At 45.0% G+C, this 26,116-nt stretch overlaps 1 protein-coding gene across 2 annotated transcripts in view; it reads left to right on the plus strand.

The window, feature by feature from the left end:
• ASIC4 (acid sensing ion channel subunit family member 4) overlaps positions 1–26,116 on the plus strand; it is a 252,688-nt gene that overhangs the window by 204,851 nt on the left and 21,721 nt on the right. For both annotated transcript variants that reach the window (XM_061609408.1, XM_061609407.1), the window contains exons 2-9: positions 14,232–14,376; positions 15,731–15,858; positions 18,628–18,787; positions 20,706–20,762; positions 21,282–21,435; positions 21,628–21,719; positions 22,518–22,597; positions 23,313–23,417. In XM_061609408.1, the coding sequence (XP_061465392.1) occupies positions 14,232–14,376; positions 15,731–15,858; positions 18,628–18,787; positions 20,706–20,762; positions 21,282–21,435; positions 21,628–21,719; positions 22,518–22,597; positions 23,313–23,417 (921 nt within the window). The remainder of the gene's footprint in view (positions 1–14,231; positions 14,377–15,730; positions 15,859–18,627; positions 18,788–20,705; positions 20,763–21,281; positions 21,436–21,627; positions 21,720–22,517; positions 22,598–23,312; positions 23,418–26,116) is intronic.

The following is a 26,116-nucleotide window of genomic DNA, read 5'->3' on the forward strand; positions in this document are numbered from 1 at the left end:
ATCAAGAGAAATATTTAGGGGGTACCACTTTATCCACCAATATTCCTCAAACCTAGCAGTGTCAAATGGACCATAATTGGACTACCCAGCATCCAGATTGTGCCCACCCATGTTTGGGGGACTGGTCCCCAGTGTCTATTGCTGAACTCAGTTTGTTCCTAGCATGCAGTTCTGTGCTGTAAAAGTATCTTGCTTTCTCCATCCCAATGTTTTTTGATGTAGTTTCCCCTCTCTTCTTCTTCATTTAAACACTTCTTCAGTTACTGAGTGTTCAAAGAAGGACCTCCCACCATCTTGGGGAAGGAAATATGCCTCTGTCTCAATATTTCCATTATCACTGGGACAATCAACACCAGCATAAGAGAGCAAGAGGCAGTAAGGAGAAGAAGAAAAAATCCCAAGTATTTGAACCTCACAGAAGCTATATCAATATCAAGACAACACTCATATAGCTGAGGGGTGGGGTAATCTTTTTTTTTTAGGGGTGGTGAGAGAATCAAGAATCTTCAGAGCTTTCATGAGTAATCTAAGCATTGTATAGGTGCAGAGGTGAAAGTGAATCTGGGGGAGGGACAATCATAAGTGTCAGCTGTCCCATCTCAAACACACAGTGCGATTGATTCCCCCTCCCCCACTTGCCCCCATGTAACTGGCTCTCCTTCCACCCAGCCAAGAGGCCCTGTTTGGGTAGACAGGCTGCCACAGACTTCACACACTACCGGCAGGGTTAAATCAACCTATTAGGCAGAAGCTCCAGCAAAATGACATTTCCTCTCACCCAGCAGAGCCAGGAACTACCTTCCTCAGCTGTGAGAAAAACTAATATAAAGCTGCCCTTGTGTGAAGGGCCCGATGGTATCGGGGATAGTGCAATAAATCTCAGCGAGGAGCACGTTCACGGGCACAGCCACACACATACGGCTACTCTGCACTCTCAGTGTCCCACACACAGCTATCTCCTTAGGAGACCTCTGAATCTCTCACTCACTCACACACACACACAAACCCCGCACAAGCACACCCAGCTGTCATGAACAGGAGCACTATTGTCCCCAGCACAGATACACAAAGCTGTTCCTCACACACACTGCGACCCCTCCCTGACACACTGACATCCCTCACCTACAAAACACAGCAAAGCCTTTGACTGTGTAGATCATGAAAAACTATGGAATGCTTTAAAAGAAATAGGGGTGCCACAGCATCTGATTGTCCTGATGCACAACCTATACTCTGGACAAGAGCATCCTGTAAGGACAGAATATGGAGAAACCGATTGGTTCCCCATTGGAAAAGGTGTGAGATGGGTGTATTTCATCACCCTATTTGTTTAATCTATACACAGAACATATCATACGGAAAACAGGATTGGACCAAGATGAAGGAGGTGTGAAAACTGGAGGGAGAAATATCAATAATTTAAGATATGCAGATGATACCATACTACTAGCAGAAACCAGTAATGATTTGAAACGAATGCTGATGAAAGTTAAAAGAGGAAAGCACAAAAACAGGACTACAGCTGAACATCAAAAAGACTAAAGTAATGACAACAGAAGATTTATGTAACTTTAAAGTTGACAACGAGGACATTGAACTTGTCAAGGATTATCAATACCTCGGCACAGTCATTAACCAAACTGGAGACAGTATCACTGAACACTAAAGTCAGGGTCATTCAGACCATGGTATTTCCGATCTCTTATGTATGGATGTGAAATTTGGACAGTGAAAAAAGCGGAGAAGAGAAAAATCAACTCATTTGAAATGTGGTGTTGGAGGAGAGCTTTGCGCATACCATGGACTGCAAAAAAGACAAATAATTGGTTGTTACAACAAATTAAACCAGAACTGTCACTAGAAGCTAAAATGATGAAACTGAGGTTATCATACTTGGACACATAATGAGAAGACATGATTCAATAGAAAAGACAATAATGCTGGGAAAAACAGAAGGAAGTAGAAAAAGAGGAAGGCCCAACAAGAGATGGATTGAGTCCATAAAGGAAGCCACAGACCTGAACAAGATCTGAACAGGTTGGTTTACAACAGACGCTGTTGGAGGTCACTCATAGGTCATAAATCATAATCTACTGGAAGGCAAATAACAACAACAACAGCATTAACTTTAATGGACTAGCACTGAATATCACCCAGAGTTGTTTCTCTCAACATGTTCACACACCTGGATATCACACACTGAAGCAGTCAGTGTACATGTTGCCAGCACCCTACAACTATGAACATCTCTTGTATTAAAAATGCACATAAATGTAGAAAAATTCCAGCAGTCAGAACCCTAGAACCAAAGGGTACTGTAATATGAAGCAGCCCCTAACATATAATATCTGGCAACTCTAAAGCAACCCACACCATATCATTTCCCTTTTTTCCACAAAGGTGAGGGAGGGACTACTGCAGAAGCCAGGGTTATTGCCTCAAGGACATTCCCCCTCCTCCTTTCCCCCCTCCCTGGGCTCTCAGGGATTTGGCTGCAAGGGCAGTGTGTGCAATGGTCCTGGACTTAGTGGTCTTATGCCCTCCTCCCTTTTGATGGCCATGTACTACTTCAGTTGTGAAGCACAAAATTAACATTTGGCCCCTTCAGTGCCGTTCTGTGCTTTAGAACTGCTTCTACATTTCTGATTTGTTAGAGCAAACAAACAAACAGTTTGTCAACCCTGGTATAAGAACTACTCTGAGCATGTACAGTTTCACATTTTAAAAACCCACCAAAATTATGGCACCATCATGAGTTCAGGAGTAACATGGCGTTTGCTTCTGCTGCCCTGATGCTAAACACATTTACTTCAGAATAAGTGCACCATTTCATTGTAGAAAAGAGTAATATATATTTTAAAGAAAGAAGTAATAAAAAGAGCATCTGTAACCATGTATGCTCCTGGCCAACTGATCCCTGACCGGAAAATGTTTTTTAAAATAAAAAGAGGAAGTTGTGGCAACGAGCATCAACCCTAGGGGCCCCCAGCATGTCTACCCCAGCCTAGGTGCTGATGCTGGGCCTGTTTCCTACTGCCTCCATCAGCCACTCTTTGGGTGGTTGGGGTGGGGGCTGGGCTGTCACAAGATCCAGCCCTAGCTATGTCACTGAGGATGTAGTGACATAGCTAGTAAGTCATCAGGGGCTACTGTTTGGGCTAATGAATGTAAGTGAGGGTCATTTGTTATCATGCAAGAATACACAACATGGATATATGTGGTAGACACCATCCTGTTTTAAGTGACCGTTCATGACGGAGCCACATGACTGCAGCTCCCTGGAACATGCATGTGCATACGCATAGATGAAATAAGTGTGTGCAGCCATTTTAAACATGACAGTGTACACTCCTATACACACAATGTACATTCTCAATCCATTAGGGTTTAGAAGTGGAGGGGGGATGTGTTTAAATCTTAGTCACTCTATAACATGTAAATAGACAATTGCCATCTCCGTGTAAGTGCTGCCACCTGCTGATTAATTTGAGAGTTAGTATTGTGGGCGCTGCTAGTTTTGCTGAACTTTGAAACAAGTCCATCCGTGGCTGCAAACTGCTAAGGAGCTAGAAGAGTGTGTGAAGACCAGCAGTTTGGGGCTTCTTCCTTATTCACCATCATGCAAAGAAGTGCCACAGGCTGCTTTGCATTCTCTCATCCACCACTATTTGTACCCCGCTTCCTGTTTTGTTTTTCATACGAACATTTGTGCATCTATGTCAGAAATCACAGTGTTGTTTTGGGGGGCATTAGCTCTCTTGGCACTTGGCTAAACCCAGTGTGACTGGAACCTCCAATGCGATCTTTAAAAAAAAAAACAGCCATTGAGGAAAGAGTTTTGATCAGGGCCATGGCCAGCAGGCAGGTGTATAAAAGACTATGATAAGTGATGTTGTGGGCCCCGATGCTCTATACTCTGTGTCAAGCGCAACTTGCCTTCATTGGCATTGTCATGTCCCGACTAGCTGCTCCTTGACAAATGTGATAACTCCTCATCTTCAGAATCTAAGAAGAGCCCTGCTGGATCAGGCCAAAGGCCCATCTAGTCCAACATCATGTTGTCACAGTGGCCAACCAGATGCTTATGGGAAGCCCAGAAGCAGGACCCCAGCACAACAGCCCTCTCTCCTCTTGTGATTCCCAGCAACTGGTATTCAGAAGCATACTGCCTCTGACAGTGGAGTAAGAACATGGCATGAGAGGAAGGAAATCCAACTATTTCTCCTGTGCTTTCAACCCTGACCCAGCGCCAGTGGAGGAAGAAACAGGCAGGCACAAACACCTAAGAGATGCATGGCATGTATGATTGATCTATGCTGCTGTTGTCATGTGCTTCCAAGTCGACTACGACTTATGGCGACCCTATGAATCAGCAACCTCCAAGAGCATCTGTCATGAACCACCCTGTTCAGATCTTGTAAGTTCAGGTCTGTGGCTTCCTTTATGGAATCAATCCATCTCTTGTTGGGCCTTCCTCTTTTTCTATTCCCTTCTGTTTTTCCCAGCATGATTGTCTTTTCTAATGAATCATGCCTTCTCAATATGTGTCCAAAGTATGATAACCTCAGTTTCATCATTTTAGCTTCTAGTGACAGTTCTGGTTTAATTTGTTCTAACACCCAATTATTTGTCTTTTTTTGCAGTCCATGGTATGCGCAGAGCTCTCCTCCAACACCACATTTCAAATGAGTTGATTTTTCTCTTACCCGCTTTTTTCACTGTCCAAATTTCACATCCATACATAGAGATCGGAAATACCATGGTCTGAATGACCCTGACTTCAGTGTTCGTCGATACATCTTTGCATTTGAGGACCTTTTCTAGTTCTCTCACAGCTGCCCTCCCCAGTCCTAGCCTTCTTCTGATTTCTTTACTGTTATCTCCATTTTGGTTAATGACTTTGCCAAGGTATTGATCCTTGACAAGTTCAATGTCCTCATTGTCAACTTTAAAATTACAAAAATCTTCTGTTGTCATTACTTCAGTCTTTTTGACGTTCAGCTGTAGGTCCTGCTTTTGTGCTTTCCTCTTTAACTTTCAACAGCATTCGTTTCAAATCATTATTGGTTTCTGCTAGTAGTATGGTATCATCTGCATATCTTAAATTATTGATATTTCTCCCTCCAATTTTCACACCTCCTTCATCTTCGTCCAATCCTGCTTTCCGTATGATATGTTCTGTAATAGATTAAATACATAGGGTGATAAGATACACCCATGTCTCACACCCTTTCTGATGGGGAACTAATCGGTTTCTCCATATTCTGTCCTTACAGGATGCTCTTGTCCAGAGTATAGGTTGTGCATCAGGACAATCAGATGCTGTGGCACCCCCATTCCTTTTAAAGCATTCCATAGTTTTCTGTGCTAGGCTAGCCATTTATGTATTACCAAAAAAGAGGGTGCAGGTTTCCATACATTTTCATAATTTAATTTGTAAGTACAGCTGCATATTTAGAAATAATTACTATAATTTAAATAGAAATACAAGGCATTTCACCATGGTGGGGAGGACAGTGACCAGGTGACCTGTGTGTCTGCTAATTCAGCAGGTTCTCACTGTTGGTGGACAACTTCAGTGCCCCTCCTCTCCTTTCTTAGGGTTCTTTAGTTTTACACTGGAGTGGAGTTGGCAGCCTTTTAAACAGAAGATGCCTTCAAAGAGAGGACTGTAAAATAGGGCACATGGCCACCCTAATCTGTTCAGGATTCCCAACATCCTGCCATCACTAACTTTTGCATCTTCCCCATGTGGTACTTGTATGTCAGCAATCTATTTACCTAGGGAAACCACACTGGTGTACAAATGGGTAGGGGCCAGTATTCAGGTTAAGAACTCCCCCTGCCCCAGACGTGACCAGGGAACACATGGGACCATGCACAAGTAAATGCTTTATGTGTGCTCTGAGTCTCATTTAAATTATACCTAAATGTGATGGATTACTGGACTCCGTTAAAAGATGTTATTTTAGCCATTTAGCAGAGATTATCAACTTCCTATTAAAACAGTGAGTAAACCCAACCTGATCTACAGTTCTGTGATTACTCTGGATTAAAGTCAAGATCTGGTGTTTGACCCCAAGACCATCCTTCTCTTCAAACCATTCTTAGTAACTTAGAAAATGTTGGTATATCGGAATATGATTTATCAGCTGTATTTTAAGGCCTACAAGATGTAATGCACATCAAGAAAACAGAGAGAAAAATTATGTTTAAATAAATTATCTATAGAAAATAGAAATAAAAATTCATAGGATTAAAGAAGTGTGAAAATTAAAAATAAGCATATGCAAGCTGGCTGCCTCCTCCTCAGTTTATTCATGTGTCATTTTTCCATGGTGAACCATGTTCAAAGCAATTCACAATAGCATCAGAAAAGTTTACATAATAAAGTACAGCAACATTTCAGGATAATTCACTGACTTGAAAGTCTAACAGTTAATAGTCATACAAATATTAAAAGGCCAAACATCTTCTGTTAATAAACATTAGGATAAACAAACCACTAATAATTCAAACTATGGCCTAATGGAAAGTAAAAAATTTAATTTAAACAACAAAAATAGTACGACTTATCCAAAATTAAATGTTGCCTCCAGCAACAGCCCCCTAACAGTGCATTCCTATGGATGTTTACTTAGAAATATATCCCATTGTGTTCAGTGGGGCTTACCTAAACCCGATGGGTAGTCAGTGCAGGGCCCTGCTTTACCAGGCCAGATGGAAATAAGCCAGATAGAGAAGAAAGATCCTAATGAACATTGGCAAAGAGTGGTGAGGCTTGACAAGGCAGTAAGCTTCCATTGCATTGGTACAAGAGGTTATATTTTCAAAGACCAGAAATCCTAGTCTAAAGCAGCTGCTTCCCACTTGTAATTCTAAGTCATATCATGGTGGATGCAAATTGACACAGTCAAGGTCCATGTGGAGATCCATCTTTTTGCCCCCTTTTAAATCCAAGAGCCTCCTCTCTGTTTATGAAGACTTCAAAACCTAGCATTACGGACTGGACAGAAAATGTCTAACCAATCACAGCCCTTCATTCAGGGCAAATCTATTTAAATTCCCCCAACTCTGTGGAGCAGATTTGGGGATGGCCTGGGGGGGGGTGAGGAGAAAACCATCTATAATTTAACAAAAGCCGAACCAAGCTACTTCATTATTCAAGTAAATCACAATGTTGTCTCAAAGCCTCCATCCCTTTCCTGCACAACAGCATAAATTTTATTGTTGTTGTGAATGTGCTGGTACCAATGCACAAATTCATGGTTTATTAAGAAAAAATGAAAATGCCAAGCTTGCAATTCCAGGACAAGAAGGAAGTATAAATTGTAAACACAGAAAGAATAGTACTTGGACAACTAGGGGTAATAAAATGAAACTAAACGTGGCAGGATGCACCATAAAAATAGTGCCAGTTAGTGAGCAGTAATCATGATTTTGCATAAGTGCATATATATTTCTATTTATAGATAGATATACACCACTGCTGAGCCTTGGAAGGGTCTGACTCAAATATTAATCAGATGGCCTGCAACTTGGGGCCAGTTCACACATTCCAGGTTTGTCACCAAGTGTACATTCAACAGGAAGCTGCAGCCAATTGTTTGTCCTTGACAAGTATATTTGTTTGATACATGTTAGCTTCATAATGTACATTTTTGTGTATACTGTACTAAAACAGGTATGTCTCTAGAAAATGTAGCTTGTGAAAGGGTCCCCATCTTTTAAGGGTGCTCAGAATAATTGTTCCCCATTTGATAAGATATCTCTGTATCCCCTATTCAGGATTCTATGAGTTGAAAGTGGGATTGCCAGCTTTTGTTTCTGATAGACCTCCATGGCTTCAACAGCTACATAACAAGTTCAGCAGATAAAAATGTTAAAGTCATAAGAGCTCTGTCAAAAATAAAAGTTGGCAACCCCAGGCAAAGGGCTTGAATAGTTGGCAGCCTATTAAGCCCAGAGCAGTTTTTCAAACCAGACCCCTGGCCTGTCTGCAAATGACATATGCTCACTGAAAACAAACACCAACACCAACACCTCATTTATCTCCTGGCACCCCATAACTCTCAGGATTTGGGGGTATGAAATGCTGCTTCCCACAGCCTTGAAGGGGAAAGGAAGGTCAGAAACAGAAAAGGCAGTTTCCTCTGCAATGCTTAATTACTGAGGGAGATCAGCTCCAATTGTTGGCTGTAATCAATATTTATTAATTACCACAATTAATTGTGATGCAGAATTAGGGCAGTAATGAGTGGAGTGTGTAATCAGGAAGGGCTCGTTAGGCAACCTGCAAGCTAGACAGGGGGCAAGCTGGCAGGCAGCCACTTGAGAGCCTCCAGGAGTGACAGGAACAACTGAAACAGATAGGAGGGGCTTTGAGGGGAAGGGAATAGGCAGCGCCAGCAGGCCGGTGTATAAAAGACTATGATAAGTGATGCTCTATACTCTGTGTCAGGCGCAACTTGCTTTCATTGGCATTGTCATGTCCTGACTAGCTGCTCCTTGACAAATGTGATAACTCCTCATCTTAAGAATCTAAGAAGAGCCCTGCCAGATCAGGCCAAAGGCCCATCTAGTCCAACATCATGTTGTCACAGTGGCCAACCAGATGCTTATGGGAAGCCCAGAAGCAGGACCCCAGCACAATAGCCCTCTCTCCACTTGTGATTCCCAGCAACTGGTATTCAGAAGCATACTGCCTCTGACAGTGGAGTAAGAACATAGTAGCCATCAATAGCCTTATCCTCCTTTGTCTAATTCTCTTTCAAAGCCATTCAAGTTGGTAGCCATCCCTGCCGCCTGTGGGAGCATAGTTTAACTATGTGTTGTGTGAAGAATTCCTTTTTTTAATCTGTCCTAATTGATTCCATTGTCACATCGCTCTAACAGTTAGGTTTTCCTGATGTTCAGCTGATATCTGGCTTCCCGTAACTTGAGCCCATTATTCCGTGTCCTGCACTCTGGGATGATTGAGAAGAGATCCCGGCCCTCCTCTGTGCGGCAAGCTTTCATATACTTGAAGAGTGCTATCATATCTCCCCTCAGTCTTCTCTTCTCCAGGCTAAACATGCCCAGTTCTTTCAGTCTCTCCTCAGAGGGCTTTGTTTCCAGTACCCTGGTCATCCTTGTTGCTCTCCTCTGAACCTGTTCTAGTTTGTCTGCTTCCTTCTTAAAGTGTGGTGTCCAGAACTGGATGCAGCATTCAAGATAGGGCCTAACCAGTGCCGAATAGAGGGGAACTATACTATATGTTTGGAAACTATAATTTTGTTAATACAGCCTAAAATAGCATTTGCCTTTTTTGCAGCCACATTGCACTGCTGACTCATATTCAGCTTGTTGACGTCCAGTAACATCTGGAGGGCCACAGCTTCTTCTTCCCTGGTTTAGGAAAAGCCCCAAAAATTATTTTGTGAGAAATTTCAATCCACCTCTGAAAAGTAGAGGCAGTGCAGTTCTTTTGGCCTCAGAATGGTGAAATAGCCCATGAGCATGACAATACAAGCAGTCAGCATGACAGTACCAGCATTCAGACAGTACCAGCATTCACCCCAGACCACAGAGTCAACACTCGCAGCATGGAATGGTAAGTCTGTACAGACAGATTTCCCTGCATGTCTACCGCATTTTGAGCTATTTTTTTTAAAAATATATAATATACAACAATAAAAATATAGGAAGATCCCTCCCGGAGCAGACCAGAAATCTATCTAGTGCAGCATCCTGTTTTGCACAGTGGCCAGCCAAATGCCTTTGGGAAGCCCACAAATAGAAGATAATACTGTCCACCTTGGATATTGGAGAGAGCAATCTAGCATTTAACATCACATATGAGAATGTGGAATAAATCAATTGTGTAACAATCCATCTTGAACCATGGACACAGCAATCTGAGCATGCAATGCTCCATCTGAAACCATAGAGACAGTGTGATACTAATTTGTATCCATTGCTGAACAATGGAAATGGCAGCTCCAAGAGTCAGTATTTTATTCCAGACCTATAGAACAGAGAGTCCATGAAGACAACAATCCAAAATAAGATGCAACAGCATGCTGTCCTAGCTTGCAATAGCCCATGCTAGGATACAACTTTCCATTCCAGACTATGCAGATAGCAACCACAGTGCAGTGCTCTGTACCAGGGGTGGGGAATCTGTGGACTGCCAAATGGTATTGAACTCAAACTCCCATCAGCCCTAGCCTGCATGGCCAGTGGTCAGGGATTATGGGAGTCAGAGCCCAACAACATCTGAGCTGAAAAGTATCTGCAATGAGCTGACAGTTGCTCCCTTTGAACACTGTAGATCGTTCCCCTCCCACATGGTAGAGGCAGTATTGATTAAATGGTCCTGCTGGCAGTGCTGCAGTTGCATGAGACTGAAGTGGGGGAAGCATAGCATATAGAATGTCTAGGGCTCTAAACCAAAGGAGAGCTGGGGGGCTGAGTAAGGGGTAGATCACACTGGGTATAGTCACTAGAGGGGTCTTTTTTAGAGGTGGGTACAGAATCCTTTGGAACCAGCAAGCAAGGGATCTGGTACTCAGATCTAGCAATTTAGACACAACCCAGAGGGTAATTCATTCTAACAATGCATAGGGAAAAGGTGTTCTGTTTGCTCTGTCTTAAGGGGGGAGCCGACTTGCAGGTAAATGTTGAGTGTGGAAGCCAAACACAAAGTTACTGTAGGCAATTAAATGGTCAACACATGTGGGATGATGCATGCAACCCCCTTCCCCTCCAGGAGATGAGGCAGCACCTTCAGTCGTGTCTTACCTGAGACTAAAAAGGATGTTTGAAGAATTAAAGGCAAAGGGAGGATGTTGATGCTAGGATCTGCCCCTCCCCTCGCTAATCACAGAGCTGCTCGAGGTATCTGACACAACTGGTACACTGTGGCGGAGGGGACTGTGGTCTCCCTGCAGAAAGCGAAACATTGCAGACAAATCCCAGGGAAGATTTAGGACACTCTGCCTTGGGGTTCCAAACTGCGTTGAGCTCAGCGGTGTTCAGCTGTTGTGAAGATGCCCCTGTCCTGCTGCCCAAATGGGTCCCCACCTTTACCCAACTTGGATGGCTCCTTGGCCCAGGCTACCTCCCGCTTCTTGCGTGCAGCCATGCTGCATGGTCTGCACTACATGGGCTCACTCCAGCAGTCATAGACACAGCTCCTAATATGGAGCGGGGCTTTCTTGGTATCACTGGGGCTGCTATGCACATGGTCTGCCAACTAGATACAGTGCCTGCACTCTAAGCCAGTGCACACCAGAGCACACATGCTGTGGGCCCCATGGATGCAGTTCCCCACAGTCACTTTCTGCAAGCACAACCCAGTCCGCTTCTGCCAGCTCACTAGGCCTGATCTCTATTCAGTTGGACACTGGCTGGGGTTGACCTACAAAAACCACTCCAGCCCAGTGTCTTGAAGGAGTTGCCAGAAGAGCAATGACCCTGGTTTAGGCACCTGGCCAACTATTCCTGGTTCCTGCCATCATGCCTCTCTCCACGCACAATGAAGAGCTTCTTCCATCGCATTGGACATCAGATTGAAGACATGCTACTGGAGTGTCACTTCCAGGGCAAACCTTGTGGGCCTCAAGATTTCACCCCTCAAGAGTTCACCTCTGTACCTACACCTGGGGAGGAGGGGAGAAAAGAGTTGTAAGGATGAATAGTCAGAAAAACATTACATCATCCTTAAAACACTTGGAATCATTTTTTCCCCGTATGCAATAGGGAACAGGGAAGAGTTGGAGGATATGTTTACTTTTTCAGCACATGTTTGAATAGCAGTACAGTGACTCTCATCTGTATTAGCAGCTTGAATTGGATGGTGGTAGTCATTTGATTTTAACGAATCTGTCCAGAATTAATGGGTCTGAACTTGTAATGTGCCCTAAGTTTGCAGGTACAAGGGAACAGACTGCACCCTAGAAGAAGAGTTAGCAGAGGCTAGGGCAGGGAAGCTAGTGACCTTCACTGCAGAAGTCCCCAGTTCAGTTCCCTCCTCTGTTGTAGGAAGGCAACATTCATTCCTTTGCCAGAGAAACCTAGACCGTTGCTCATCAAGGCAATTGGCTTGATCATCAAGGCAATTGGCTTCAAGATTTGTGCAGCTGAGCTGCAGAAGAAACATGGCACTGATGACAGCCAGGAGCTATTGCTATGAGGGCATTTGCCACCCTGATCCTCTTAGTCCCATATGGCTTGGTAGCTGGTCCAAAGTGATTGCGACAACTGGGAGCAGGAGGTAACACTCTCTATGGCTTCTCTTGGGTGTGCAGAGCATGCACCTTGAAATTCTCTGCGATGTGCAAGAACTGTATGGCAGATGCTCGGAGGTTCCTGGAAAATACTTCCTGCAGGGCTGAAGTCTGAAAAACTCTGATCTAAGCCATACTTTGCAAATGTGTGCTTAACAATCAGAGACAGGGAAACTGAATAATCCAGAGTCCCCTTCATGTGGCAGTTGTGTGGACAGAGCATTGCACGATTACTGGAGATCAGAGAAATGCTGCTTGGTCCTGCCTCCAGCATCAAGCATGCTGTTTGCCCTGCCCCAGGATGGCTACACATTGGCATGGACATCTGCACTGAAGAAGTCCACACAGGAGCAGCTGCTTGTGTGAAGGCATCCAAATGATTGGGACTTCCAATCAGGGAGAGGCCCCAATCACATAAAAGCCTCTGCACAAGCAGCTGCTCTCCCACGGAGGCTTCTTTGGTGCAGATGTCTGCACCAACAGGTGGACATGCAGGGGCAAGTACAGCAGTGTACTTGACACCAAAGCAAGAGCCAGCAACACAGCTCTGCTCCCTGGTTATTGTATGATGCCCCCATCACACAGTTCACACATGAAGAACGCTTAGGTTGATGGAGTATCATAGCAGAGAAAGCAAGTGGACCTCATGGGGAAGCCCAGAAGGAGGAGGAGGAGGAATTTGCCCGGCTTGAGCTGGGCAAAGAAAAAATTTGGAGGGAACTGAGTTGTTTTTCACCTCCAAGTGATGAGAGTTACTGCAGTGGATTGAGGTACTATGAAATCTAAAGTTGGATCTGAGTATACTGGTTTGTGGGGGAGAGAATGAAATATAGGCAATTTCACATTTGTTTTTCTGGTGATCAATCTTGCTTCTTCCTCGTGTTTCAGCCGCATTCCTATTATACCTATTATTTCCCTTTTAAAAAACTACTCGGTTGTTTAGACATAAACTATTAATTTCTGTGTGGTTTAAGGTGTTGAACTAGGAAGATCAAGGTCTGGAGTGTATCTGGACACCACAGAAATCCACAGATCCTAAAGTATTACTGATTTATCCTAAAGGGTTCAGTACCATCAGACTGGTAGTGGCCAAAGAAAGAGTTCATTGCTGTAGAGTGATTGGGGTCAGCGTTCTGACCTAACCTGGTATTCTCAGAATGATCTGAGGGAACAGCTGGGCTTCTTGAGGGTCCTTGATGTGGAAAGGGCCATCATCGGAGCTTATGTGGGGTGGACAGGTTCCCACATCCTCGGTTTAAGGTTTGTTCCCCTCTGCTTACTTTCTATCTCAACCTTGCTCAGGGATTAAGTGATCCTGGTGGATCTGTATCTGTCTCCCCAGTACTAGCACCCCTCTTCATTTCCAAGGACCAGCAACAATTTTGTCCACATATTCAATAAGACACAGTGAATGCCATAAACTCACAAGAGCTCCTCTGCATCAGATCAAAGGCCTATTTAGCCATCATCCTGTTCTCACAGTGGCCAGCCAGATGCCTCTGAGAAGCCCACAAGCAGGACATGTCCTCTGAGTCTTTAAAGAATGTATCTCTTTTTCAGTTGTGTATGTCTCCCTCCCACCTTCCAGCTGTACGGTCTCACACCCCTTTGGATTCAGGCAGGATTTTTATACCCACCTCTCTCCGATGTTGAAGGAACTTGTCCCCTGATATGATTGAAGTAACAAGGTAGATGGAAAAGCCACCTTGTAGGGCCTACAGTCTAGGCAAATGAACCTTAGAGATCTTGCCAGGCACAATCATCAATGAAACTGAGACACACTGATAGAGTGAAGGATGAGCCAAGAGCTGGAATCATAGAGGGGTTTATCCAATTTCGGGTCAAGAACCTTGGCAGAGTTGAATGGGAAAGTTTCCTGCTCCTTCTGGCTACATGGACATGAACAGAATTTGTGGAGCTTCTGGACATGGTGGGCCCCTCTAATCTGTCCTTTCTCCACAGGTCTACACACGCTATGGGAAGTGCTACACATTCAATGGCGACCGGAACGAACCACGAGTGACTCGCCAGAGTGGGATGGGGAATGGGTTAGAGATTATGTTGGACATCCAGCAGGAGGAGTACCTGCCCATCTGGAGAGAAACCAGTAAGAGCCTGGAGAGTGCTGGGTGGAACCCAAAGAGAGGAAATTACCCTATACCAAATCATGCCATCAGCCCATCTAACCCAGGAGTGGGGACACTCAGGCCTGGGGATCAAATGTGGTTCTCCACGTCTCTCTATCTGGCCTTAGGGATTCTCCCCAGGCTACACACACCCTCCCTAGACTCCCCCCCTCTTCTACATACCCCTCCAGTTATTTTGCCTGTCTGGAATGTGTTCTTGAACTGTAATAATGCCTCTTGCTTGGCTGGATGGAGAGATATAAATGTAGAAACCTCTGGCTTTCTTTTTTTTTTTTTTTGCTGGATTATAGCCTACCGGAGTCACATCCATTGCCCTACCTATCACTGGCATGCAGGCCCCGGAAGGTTGCCCATGAGGCAGCCATCAGGCTAGAAAAGGTTCCCCATGCCTGATCTAGCTTCTTATTACCCACACTAACTGGTAGCAGCTCTCCAGGGTTTCAGACTGGGGACATTTCCCAGCTCTGCCTGGTGATGTCAAGGGCTGAACCTGGGACCTTCATGCAAGGCATGTGCTCTGCTGCCGAGCTGTGGCTTTCCCCCATATTCTGGGCTTACTGTGCCAGTAACTCCAGTCCACGATGCTCCCAAGCTTCCCTTCTCTCTGCCTTCCCAAGCCCTCACTCTCCTGATACTGGGCTCCTACTGGGAGGAAGGGCGGAATATAAATCAAATAATCGAATAATAAATAAATAGTAGTTTCCTTCTGATATGGCTCATAGATGTCACTGCCTAGCCTCAAAAGCCAGTGGGAGTGAGCAGAAGTGGTTAGCTCTGGAAGGTCAGAAGTAACTAGAGGGGCACCAACATTTATGCAGGGGAAAGGGTACCCAACAGCCCAAGTTCTACACCTTAGTCAAAGAGTTAGATCCAAATAGCATAAACTTTTTATTATAAATATCGAAACATAAAAAGCATTCCTAAAACAACCAGATCCCCTTATTGCTGTGTATTACAATTTTTAAAAAGTAATGTCATCGGGATCACCTATTTGCACATGGCATCACTTCAGAAACATGAACAGCTGATGTACTGGCATGTACAAACTGATGATCCTTGACAGCATATTTGTGATCATTTTAAATATTGTAATATGTACCAGAAACTGGAGCTGTATGTGTTATGAATGCTTTTAACATCTGTCAACATTTGATTAGGCAGGTGTCAGCTGCTGCTCCTCACAATTGTAAGAAAGGGATGCATGCATGCAAAGGATAAGCATGAATATATCATACTCCTAGAATTACATGAATTAATTTATTCAGATAAGGTCTAGCAAAACCTTAACTATGGACCCATTCCTTCTGTTTATAGATGAGACATCATTTGAAGCCGGAATTCGGGTACAGATCCACAGCCAAGATGAGCCACCCTACATCCACCAGTTGGGTTTTGGAGTTTCTCCTGGTTTCCAGACCTTTGTGTCCTGCCAAGAGCAGAGGGTAAAGGCCGTGAGGCAAAGGCTGGTGGCAGGGAGGAGAAGCTCTATCTTCAGGAAAAGTGACCCTAGCGATTGTGTGGGGCGTGAGAATAGTAAAGGGGCATGGGGAGACATGCACCTGAGAGTGGCAGAGACTAGTAGATGCAGGCAGTCATAGCCACAATTAACAGAGTGGTAAGGATAAAACGTTGCTCCAGACTATGAATGCTCATCCCTAGAATCCTCCTATGAGCTATTAGAGGGGAGACCTGTTAGTCCAACATCCCAAAAGGATTTTGTCTTGAATGCCACCATAACAGACATTTGCTATCCTGGGAATTCTTAGGATTCTTACCTAATCTGTTTCATTCAACCAGCCAGGCTAGTCAAGGTGAGAAAAGTTTGCCACCGGTGGGCAGTGCTAATTGGACAACCTCACCAATTTCCTACCAGACCCCAGGCCATATATAGAAGCCAGATGTTAGGCTGCTGCAGTGACCACCACTTAGCAGATCATACCATGGGTCAACATGGATTTTTTAATCAGATCTTTGCTTGCAAAGAAGTTAAATAAAAATGATAGCTCTACTTGCTGACATCTGAAAAAACAGCAGCATAACACATTTTGCTACTCAGTCAACTCTACCACTTTTCAGCTAACTAAAGCAATTTTAATGAAGACACTGAAGTGTTTACAGAACTTGTGTGAGGGTTGTTTTGGTTTTTCTTTTCTAACATGGAATAGCAAATCTGTAGACTTAAATTAGTTTCACGGTTATTCCGTTTTCCCAGGGAACCATGGCAATAGCAGTTCAGTAAAATAATAAGGAAGTCAAAGAAAGAAATAGTGGTCCCACTAGACTACAATTCCCAGGATTCTTTGGAGAAGCCATGAAAGCTAAAGTGATGTAAAAACAATATAATATTGTAGAGTAAATACATTCTAAGGCTGCGTACACACTATGCATTTAAAGCACATTTCTCCCCAAAGAATCCTGGGAACTGTAGTTTGTTAAGGTTGCTGAGAATTGTAGCTCTGTGAGAGGTACACTACAGTTCCCAGGATTCTTGGGGGGTGGGGGTGCTTCAAAAGTGGAAAAGAAACTGCCGCCCTGGGCTCCTGCTGGGAGGAAGGGCGAGATATAAATCAAATAATAAACAAACAAATTATGTATTTATGTATGTATGTATGTACGTTCTTAATGGCCTAGAAGGAAATGCCCACATCGGGTGGAGAATCTTTTTGGCCCAGTGGGCCAGATCTTTATCTCCTTCCATCTGGCTGGCCAATGTTGACAGGTAGGTGAGACCACCTACCTGTCAATCATCTGGAGTCATAATGACACCAGATGGGTTGTACTGCCTACTTGTCAACGTTGGCCCCTGGGAGTGGGGAGAGATAGTGGCAAAGCAAGATTGAACCTCCCTCTGAGCTACCTGATGAGCAGGGAGTTCAAACCTGCTTTTTGCAGGATTCAGGCTTGCCAGCAATTTCTCTGGGAGAACTTGCTCACACATCTGAACCAAGCATGACTGAGGTGCTCCAGTAAGTTCCCTGCCCTAAATGATTGCTTCTCACAGGCATTTGGGTCAGAGGGAAATTCTGAGATGGCAAAACACAATTCCTATCATCAGAAGTAATTGTGCAGGGTTATTTCAGTAAAGGGCTCCCCCCAAAAAAATCCAAGACAGATGCCATGCTTTTAGAACCATCCCTTTATCAGACATTACATTAATTGCATTGAACTGTGTCAATTTAGCGCCTCATTGCTCTCCCCCACCAAGTTCAAATTAAACTCTATCAATGCCACGTAGCTTTGTTTTAATTTTAGCTCAGCTTCAGTGCAAGGCAATGAGCAGTTTAAAATTTTTCATACATATCAATGAATTGCCATATGCAGATGAGCAATCCTTGTTCCCTCCAGCCAGGTGGCAACTCTGATTATTCATCAAAGAATTCTACAGCATTACAATGAAAGAAAATATTCATGGTAAAAAATCTTAAGTCAATAGTTTGTCATCTGAAGCTTAATTTCTTTGCATTCTGTCAGCATCTGTCAGAAGGAGGTTGATTGGTCACATCACATAGGCTTTCTCATTAGATATTGATCTCAGAGATGTGCACACACCAAACTTCTGCCTTTTTAGGACTAATACTTAGGATTTTCATAGCACATTTCAAGTGTTCAAGGTACATGTCATAGATAATGTATTACAAGGTACCGAGAACTTCATCTCACTAGTCCTTACACTACACCCCTGCAAATTGGGCCAATACTATTATCAACATTGGAAGGGGAAAGGGTGCTGAGGCTGTGAGAACAGTGACTCACTTGTGGAAATTCGAGATTTGAATTGGGGACTTCCTCAGCTTGGACTCTTAGCCACTACCCTAGCTCTGTATGACAAACAACCCTTTTTTCAGAGCTGGAACAAAAACTGTGTTAGATTCATTCCATGTATCTGCAGTGAGAGTATTTAAGGTGCGTACTCTGAAACGTCAAGCAGATTTGTAAAATCAGATGTAACTGTATTTCCAATCTTAATGCAGAGTTCGCTTATGGTGCCTCAGGCACGGGACTGAACTTTCATGCTGATGGGGGCAAAAAACACAAGCACCACTGGGGTTGTTTACTAGAGGGTGTGTGGATAATGGAGCTTAGATGGAAATGAGGCTTCAGTGAGAGTCAGCCTCCTGGCCCAGAACTGCATTGGGAGAGGCTTTCCTGGTCCCTAGTTGGGCAGGTCACCACTTTCTATTGGCTCTTAGCCTGCACTACTTCTTCTGCAGCTGACGTACCTGCCCCAACCCTGGGGCAGCTGCCGGGCCAGTGTGAAGGGAGAACAGATCCTGCCTGGCTACAAGAGCTACAGCGTTGCTGCTTGCAGGCTGCAGTGCGAGAAGGAAGCTGTGGTGCGGAACTGCCAATGTCGCATGGTGCACATGCCAGGTAAGGTGACTGCCCCCCCTCCCCTCCCCTGCCTCTAAGCCCCATGGACTTCAGGGCCCTCTGCCTTTGCTGCCTGGATGACGTGCCAAAATAGGAATTCACTTTTGCCATATACTGTTCTGATACTGGTGTCGTTTTCCCGGGCTTCTCTTGTTCTTTTAACGGAGCGGTCTGACATTCAGGCGAAGCTTTCCCCACAGCACTCATTTGTGTGCCAGGAGAAATGTCACCTAATAAATGGATGTTAAAGAGAGAGGAGCAGGGGCAGACACGGAGGTAGCGCTCCCGCGTACTCTCTGTGCCCAGCCTGTCCTCAGCCTTCATACTCTGCTGTGTCCTGTGCCTTGGGGATAATAGAATACCTGGCACACCCCCATTAGTTGTGGGAGAAGAAACCTCCTTAACAAACCTCTGCTGGCCATTGTGACGCAGCGTGCCTGTAGCTCAGGTCTTTGCCCAGAGGCTTCCCTACTGGAGCAAACATGTAGCCCTCTCTGTCCATAGTGACTCCATGCAGGCATAGCAGCACCCTTGGGGAAAAAAAATCCCCCCCTTTGTCTCAGACTCTAGAATACATAGGACTGGCAGTAGCTCTTCCTTGCCAGCCCCACCAACAGTTGCTCTGCTTCCTTCATGCTTCATTTCGCCACAGCCATCTGCCACTTCCCAGGGCATACCCACATCAGATGCCATGGACTGTAGTCCATGAAAGCTTATGCTACAATACACCTAGAGATCTATAGCTCAATAAAGACCTGTGAGGGCTTAGATATGTTTAGTGTGGAAAAGAGATGCTTAAGAGGTGATATGATAGCCATCTTCAAATCTTTGAAGGGCTGTGACATAAGATGATGGAGCAAATTTGTTCTCTGATGTTCCAGAGGTTGCAACTCCAGTCAGTGGTTCAAATTAGAAGAAAGTGGATTTCAGCTAAGCGTTAGAAAGAACTATCTGGCTGTATGGGCTGCTTGACAGTGGAATAGACTGCCTTGGAAGTTTGTGGTGGGCTGTCCTTCAGTAGAGGATTTTAAGGAGAGGTTGGATGGCAACCTACTAGGGATGCTGCATTAGTGGATTTCATGTATCAGTACAGTAGGGCCCCGCTTACCGACGCTCCGTTTTGCGGCGTTCCGCTGATGCGGCAGCTCTCAATTAGGGGAAATTCCCCATTTTAAAGCCGATTTTGCGATTTTACGGCATTTTGTGACATTTTCGCACAACGCAGCCCATTATAGTCAATGGGTTCCGCTTTACGGCGATTTCCGCTTTACGGCGGGGGCCTGGTCCCTAACCCACCGTATAAGCGGGGCCCTACTGTATGGGGTTTGGTTGGATGACTCTGAGGTCCTGTCCAACTCTAAGACCCCTTAATGACACAGGAAATCTACTACTACTACAGTGTCCATGTTAGGTAACAATCCAACCTCAGCTTAATCTTTTAAGGTGCCAAAGGATTCTTTGTTGGTTTTGTGCTGCAAACTAACATGACTCCCTCTCTGGAGGTCAGTATCCTCTCCTAATCATGTTTCTCAGGCCCAGAGGAGCCACTGCTGCTGCTGACCCCCACACATCTCATACCAGTCTCTGGAGGACTGAACTGAGTCCTTTACTGCCCACTTGCGTTACTACTTGGCATCTTATTGCCTGCTTAATTATTGGCTCTTCCTAGCTTGCCTGTGACCATAGACTGTGTTCTGTGCATGCACTCTGATGCTCCTGGCCCACAAAGAAAACACATGTGCCAAGGCAACATGGGAAAAGAAAGACCCTTCATGAGCAATCTTAGGCAACTGCCTCAGATTGCCCAATGAGATGACCAAACTCCTCTCTCTCCACCACCGAGTGATGGTATGAGCTCAAATTTGGGTGAGGAGGGGACACAACTAGGTATCTCACTAACCAGGTTCTTCTCTATCAGGTAATGAGACCATCTGCTCGCCCAATGTCTACATTGAATGTGCTGACCACACACTAGGTAGGTACTTCTGCAGATACTGAGGGGCCCAGTGGCGAAGAGAATATGGGCAGCCAGTAAAACTGAAGTGGAACACCTATAACTTTTTCTGGGAACAGCTGGGTGGTTGATGACTTAAGTCCTAAGGGAGAAGGGCTGAACAGTTTAGTATTACGACCTTTAAGGAAGAGTCAGGGAGTTCTGATACCACAGTCCCTGAGCTTGGGTCTAGTAGGCTGGTACAGAGGAGGAGGGCAGCTGCCACTCTGGGATATGATGGAGCGACATGTTATTGTTGGGCTGGATTTACAAATGCTGAGGGCTTCACTGATACCCTCAGAAAAGTCTACAGCTTTCATTGTTGCAGAGCCAAACCAAACATGTATTGTTATCCCAACAGGAGTTCTGGAGAGGATCTCTAGACCATGAAACATAGACTGTGGCTTCCTTTGCCATGTCAGGGATGAGGGGGCGTTTGGGCTCTTTATTGTGGTTCCAAAGCATCCCCATCATGCCTTATGCATGCCTCTCTGCTCACAGATACAGCCATGGAGGATTCCCAAGAACACTGTGTCTGCCCCACGCCCTGCAACTTGACCCGCTACGGCAAGGAGATCTCCATGGTGCGCATCCCCAACAAGGGCTCGGCCCGGTACCTTGCTCGCAAGTATAACCGCAATGAGACTTACATCCGGTGAGTGTCCCATTGCTGATGAAGTCTATAGACTGTAGCCTAGGGCAACAGATCAGCTCACTAGGCTGTGGGAGGAGAAGCACCAGGCCATAACAAAGAGGGCTAGGAGGCAAGGGGGTTGGGCGAATATATGGGTCAGCTCAGACTATTGAATCCTTTCTCTCTCTCTCCACCCCCCCCCACTACCCTCAGAGAGAACTTCTTGGTGCTAGACATCTTCTTTGAGACACTGAACTATGAGGCGATTGAGCAGAAGAAGGCATATAATCTGGCAGGGCTTCTGGGTAAGTGGATATGCAGAGCGACCCGTCTACCTGCCACCATCCTGAGGTGAAGGCTAGTGCTCTAGAGGCAGAGCAAGCTTTGAGAAGGCGGATGGGTTGAACAGGTAGAGAGGCAGGCAAATGGGCAAGTACCATCTGAGAGAACCTCACATTGCTGAGACCCTGCAGGCCCAAATCCAAGGTTTCATGGCGACACAACAGGCACCTCATTAGCCCCTCCCTGTCTTTGCTGCAGTACTGCCTTCTGGCCTCCGTCACTGGTGGTGCCCCAGCATAGCAAGGAGGAGCCCAGCAGCTCCCTCATTTGGCAAATCACCAAAGTGATGCAGAGGTGGTGGCACCTGGGCCTGGCCTTTATTATTAGAGGCCCACACACACTGACACACTACAGTTCAAAACCCGTGCTGCCTTCCTCCTTGTTGGACACCACAAAGGAGGGGGGGTTACTGCTCCCATACCAGCTGTGCTTACATACCTACTTCATCTTCTCCTTGAGGTCCAGTTAGAAACCACCTCCTCCCCTAGCCTTGGGTGCTGAAAGGACCCTGACACCGTGGCTGTTGAAAAGGAGACCGGCCCTAAGGGAAGTGAAATGACGCCAGCCCGCCTGCCACTCACACTCTTGTCTTTCCCAGTCCACCCCACTTTCCCTTTCTCTGATTCCCAGCAAAGCAACAGGGATCCTGCCCTAGAGCTAGTCAGGCTCACTGCAAAGCCCTTCCCAATACTCAGGTTCCAGCAGCCAACTCCCTTGGCCATAGTCTCCCTTGCTGTCCTAACTGCCTCCTTTTCTACTAGGGGACATTGGAGGCCAAATGGGTCTGTTCATTGGGGCAAGCGTCCTCACTGTCCTGGAAATCTTGGACTACATCTATGAGGTGAGGGCCCACCCTCGGGGAAGAAAGGGTCACGTGTGGTATTTGCTCTGACTTGTGCTGGATTGAGTTTAGAGGCTGCGTGTAGGGGGCTCAGTGGGGAAGCCAGAGCTATGTTCCCTCTGCACTGTGAGAGTGCTCCACCATTAACTGTTGACCTCCCCCACTTACATGGAGCGGGCAACCTCCCCGTCTTTGCCTAAACTCAACAAGGAGTTTACCTCTCCTCAGCACAGACTGTGCTTTCCCTCAAGGTGGTAATATCCCTTCCCAAAGAAGTGACATCTGGACCACTTCTAGAGCAGGGATAAGGAACCAGGGGTGATGGGAGCTGGAGGCCAGCCACATCTGGAAGACCACAAGTCCTTCCTGCCCCCACTGTCATAAAATGAGCCAATAACATCTGTTCCATCTAGGCAGCTTCATTGAATTCCAGCCACAGCCTGTATGACAGATGCTTGCTGTTGTCCATGTAGGTTGCCACGGCTGCTTATGACTGCTTACTTATGGTACTTTGGGCCTCTAGAGTAAAGTTGTTGCCCAGGAGGATCTGGATGGGATCTAACTTGATGACATCATAGGGCAAAGGGGAAAAGAGCAAAGTGCAAGTTTACAGGAGTCACTGTGTGTATATGATGCACATTTTGTATCACTAAGTGGTATAGGAGCTTAAACACACATGCAGCTGCCACTCTCCCTGTCTCTTGCTGTGCCCCAGGTGATCCGTGACAAGGTGGCCCATGGCCTACGACGCCCCAAGCCTCCTCTGAAGAAGCCTTCAGGCAGCATTGCCACCTTGAGATTGGAGGAGATCAAGGAGCAGGTATAATTGTGTCTTCCCGCCCAGACTAGCTCTTGCAGCTACCACAAAATGGGGATCAGGTGAATCACTGGAAGGAAGCGAGGTGCAATTCAGTGGCTTTCCCAACTTTGAATCCCATCAATTAGGGGTGAAGGGGGAGAAAGAGAGAGAGACAGAGCATAAAAATTGCTATAGTTTTACATATTAAAGTGTTTGGTAGATCCACACAATGCCCGCTGATATTAAAAATGGTGTTGGAGAGTTTGTGGCATTTAAGCATGAGAGCATTGTTTTGTTTGTGGACCACTGCATGCTGTGGGCCATGTGGCTGTGTGTGATATGTATGTGTATTTCATAACAGCATTGTTTGGGGGAAGATGCCTGTTAGTGTGCCAGCTGCTGTGTGAGTTCTATGTATTTATTTATAAGATTATTTAGAAACTGCCAACTGGTAGAAAAGATCAAGGTGATGTACAATAAAATAATTAAAACATTATAAAACTATAAAACTTTAACATTATAAAACTGTAAAACAAAGAAGAAATGACTAACACTAAATCAAATTAATTCTCTAAAAATCCTTGGCAAAACAAATACATTTCCAGTAGGCAACAGAATGTCAGAATCATAGGTCCCGGTCTGATTTCAAGAGGAACAGTGTTCCAAATTGGTGCCGCTACACTAAATGCTTCGGTTCACATAAACATGAAATGAATAACTGGAGGGTGTTCTGGAGGGCTTCTCCAGATAGTCCCAGTGATCTGGCCATTTTAGAAGAGACAAGGCAGCCCATCAGGTAACCTGGTTGTGGGCCGTTCAGGGCTTTATACACGAATTGTAATACATTGACCTTAGCTTAGTAATGTTCTGGCAGCCAACGCAGAGATTTCCACACCAGTGCAATACGCTGACATGGAGCTGTTCTGGCCAAGAGCTAGGCCACAGCATTCTGTACTAGCTGCAGTTTCCAAACCAACCTCAAGGGTAGCCCCATGTAGAGGATGTTGAAATAGTCCAGTCTAGAGGTTACCTAGGGCTGCACCACTGTGGCCAAGGTATCCCTGTCTAGGTCGTAGAGGGTGTTCCAGCCAAAGCTAGAAAAAGGATCCTTAGCCACTGAGGACACCTGTGCCTCCAGTGACAGTGATGGATCTAAGAGTGCTCCCAAGCTACATACCTGCTCCCTTCGGGGAGAATGCAGTCCCATCAAGAACGGGCAACCTGCCAATTTCCCAAACTTGGGAACTGCTCACTCACAGGGCTTCCCTCTTACCTGCTTCAGTAGCTGAGGAATATACCTGTATATCAAGGCCTGATTGTGACTGTATATCACCATTATCACCATAGTAATAAATGAAAGTGCCTCAACACTGAGTGTTGTATAGTAATTATGTTAAGAACAGCCCTTGCCCGCAGTTTTACACTTTTGTTTCTGTTTGTGTGCTCTGTACCGTAAGAACAGCCCTGCTGGATCAGGCCAACGTCCATCTAGTCCAGCATCCTGTCTCCACAAATTGTGACCACCTAGATAACCCTGGAAGGATATAGGTAGGGCATTGATAGGATGGCTCTCCTGGTTTGTCACCAGTATTGGTTATTCAAAGGTGTATATATGTGAGCCGATTGTGATCAGGGTAAACAGTGGCTATCTACCCATTCATACATGTGTGCGTGCATGTGTAGACACACACATACATTTGTTTCTGTTTGCGCATGCATAAAAGAGGCAGTGCCTCTCTAGGAATCTCACAGACAAGATTTTGGCTCCATTTGTGTACAAATAAATAAATAATCCCAGAGAAGGAGGTACATTGAGCTTGATGAAGAGACTAAAGAAAATCCCAGTTATTTTTCAGCAATAGTTTCTGCAAAAGAATGGACCTGCTTTGGCTAAGGGCTAATGAAGCACATTGGCACAGAAAGGAGAGGTGGCAGGATATAACTGAACAAAGAAATCTAATCTATAATAGTAGCTATTCAAACAAATAAAAGATGTGACTTGCACTCGACCACAATAACTCTATTTAGCCTTAAATCAGGGAGTTAAGTGGTATAAACGTTAAAAAAACACAACATAAAAGGCCCTGGTATCTGGGAGTCTTAAAAGGACTGCTGGCTGTTTGCTCGCTTATGAAAAGGAGCTGTTTAGAGATTATATATCTAACAAGATGCTGATAAATCTCAGACCCCAAGGAAAGAAGGAGCTGATAAGGCCATTTAACAGCAGTAAGAGTGGGCTGAGAATACATAGGATGTAAATGCAAGCTGGAGTTTTTGCTTTATTAAAGTCAAGTAGGGATACAGAATATATATATATATATATATATTAAAAAAAACCTGACCCAGCAACAGTAGTCCACCCACAGAAACAGGGTTTTGCACCCAGATCAGCTGTAGTACACACTCAACAGGCTGCAGCCTAGAAGGAAAGATGGTATTCAGGAATGAGATGACTGAAAATAGAACTGCATTAATTACCCATCCCATCCCTATGCAGAAGCCATTTCTGAGTAGCTGTGAAACAGCATTGTGCAGATTTCTGTGAAGATCCTGGTTCCATGGATCAGGGTGAGAGGGTCTAGAAAACTGTTCCTGCATTTTGGTATTTTCGAACAGATTATATGAAGTTACAAACACTTCATTTGCCTCTTACTCTATTGCACAAATAACAAATCCTCTCCAAATGTGGAAATAGGTATACTTTTTATTATTACAGAATT

This window comes from Rhineura floridana, chromosome 2 (assembly GCF_030035675.1).
Source record: "Rhineura floridana isolate rRhiFlo1 chromosome 2, rRhiFlo1.hap2, whole genome shotgun sequence".
NCBI lineage: Eukaryota > Metazoa > Chordata > Lepidosauria > Squamata > Rhineuridae > Rhineura > Rhineura floridana.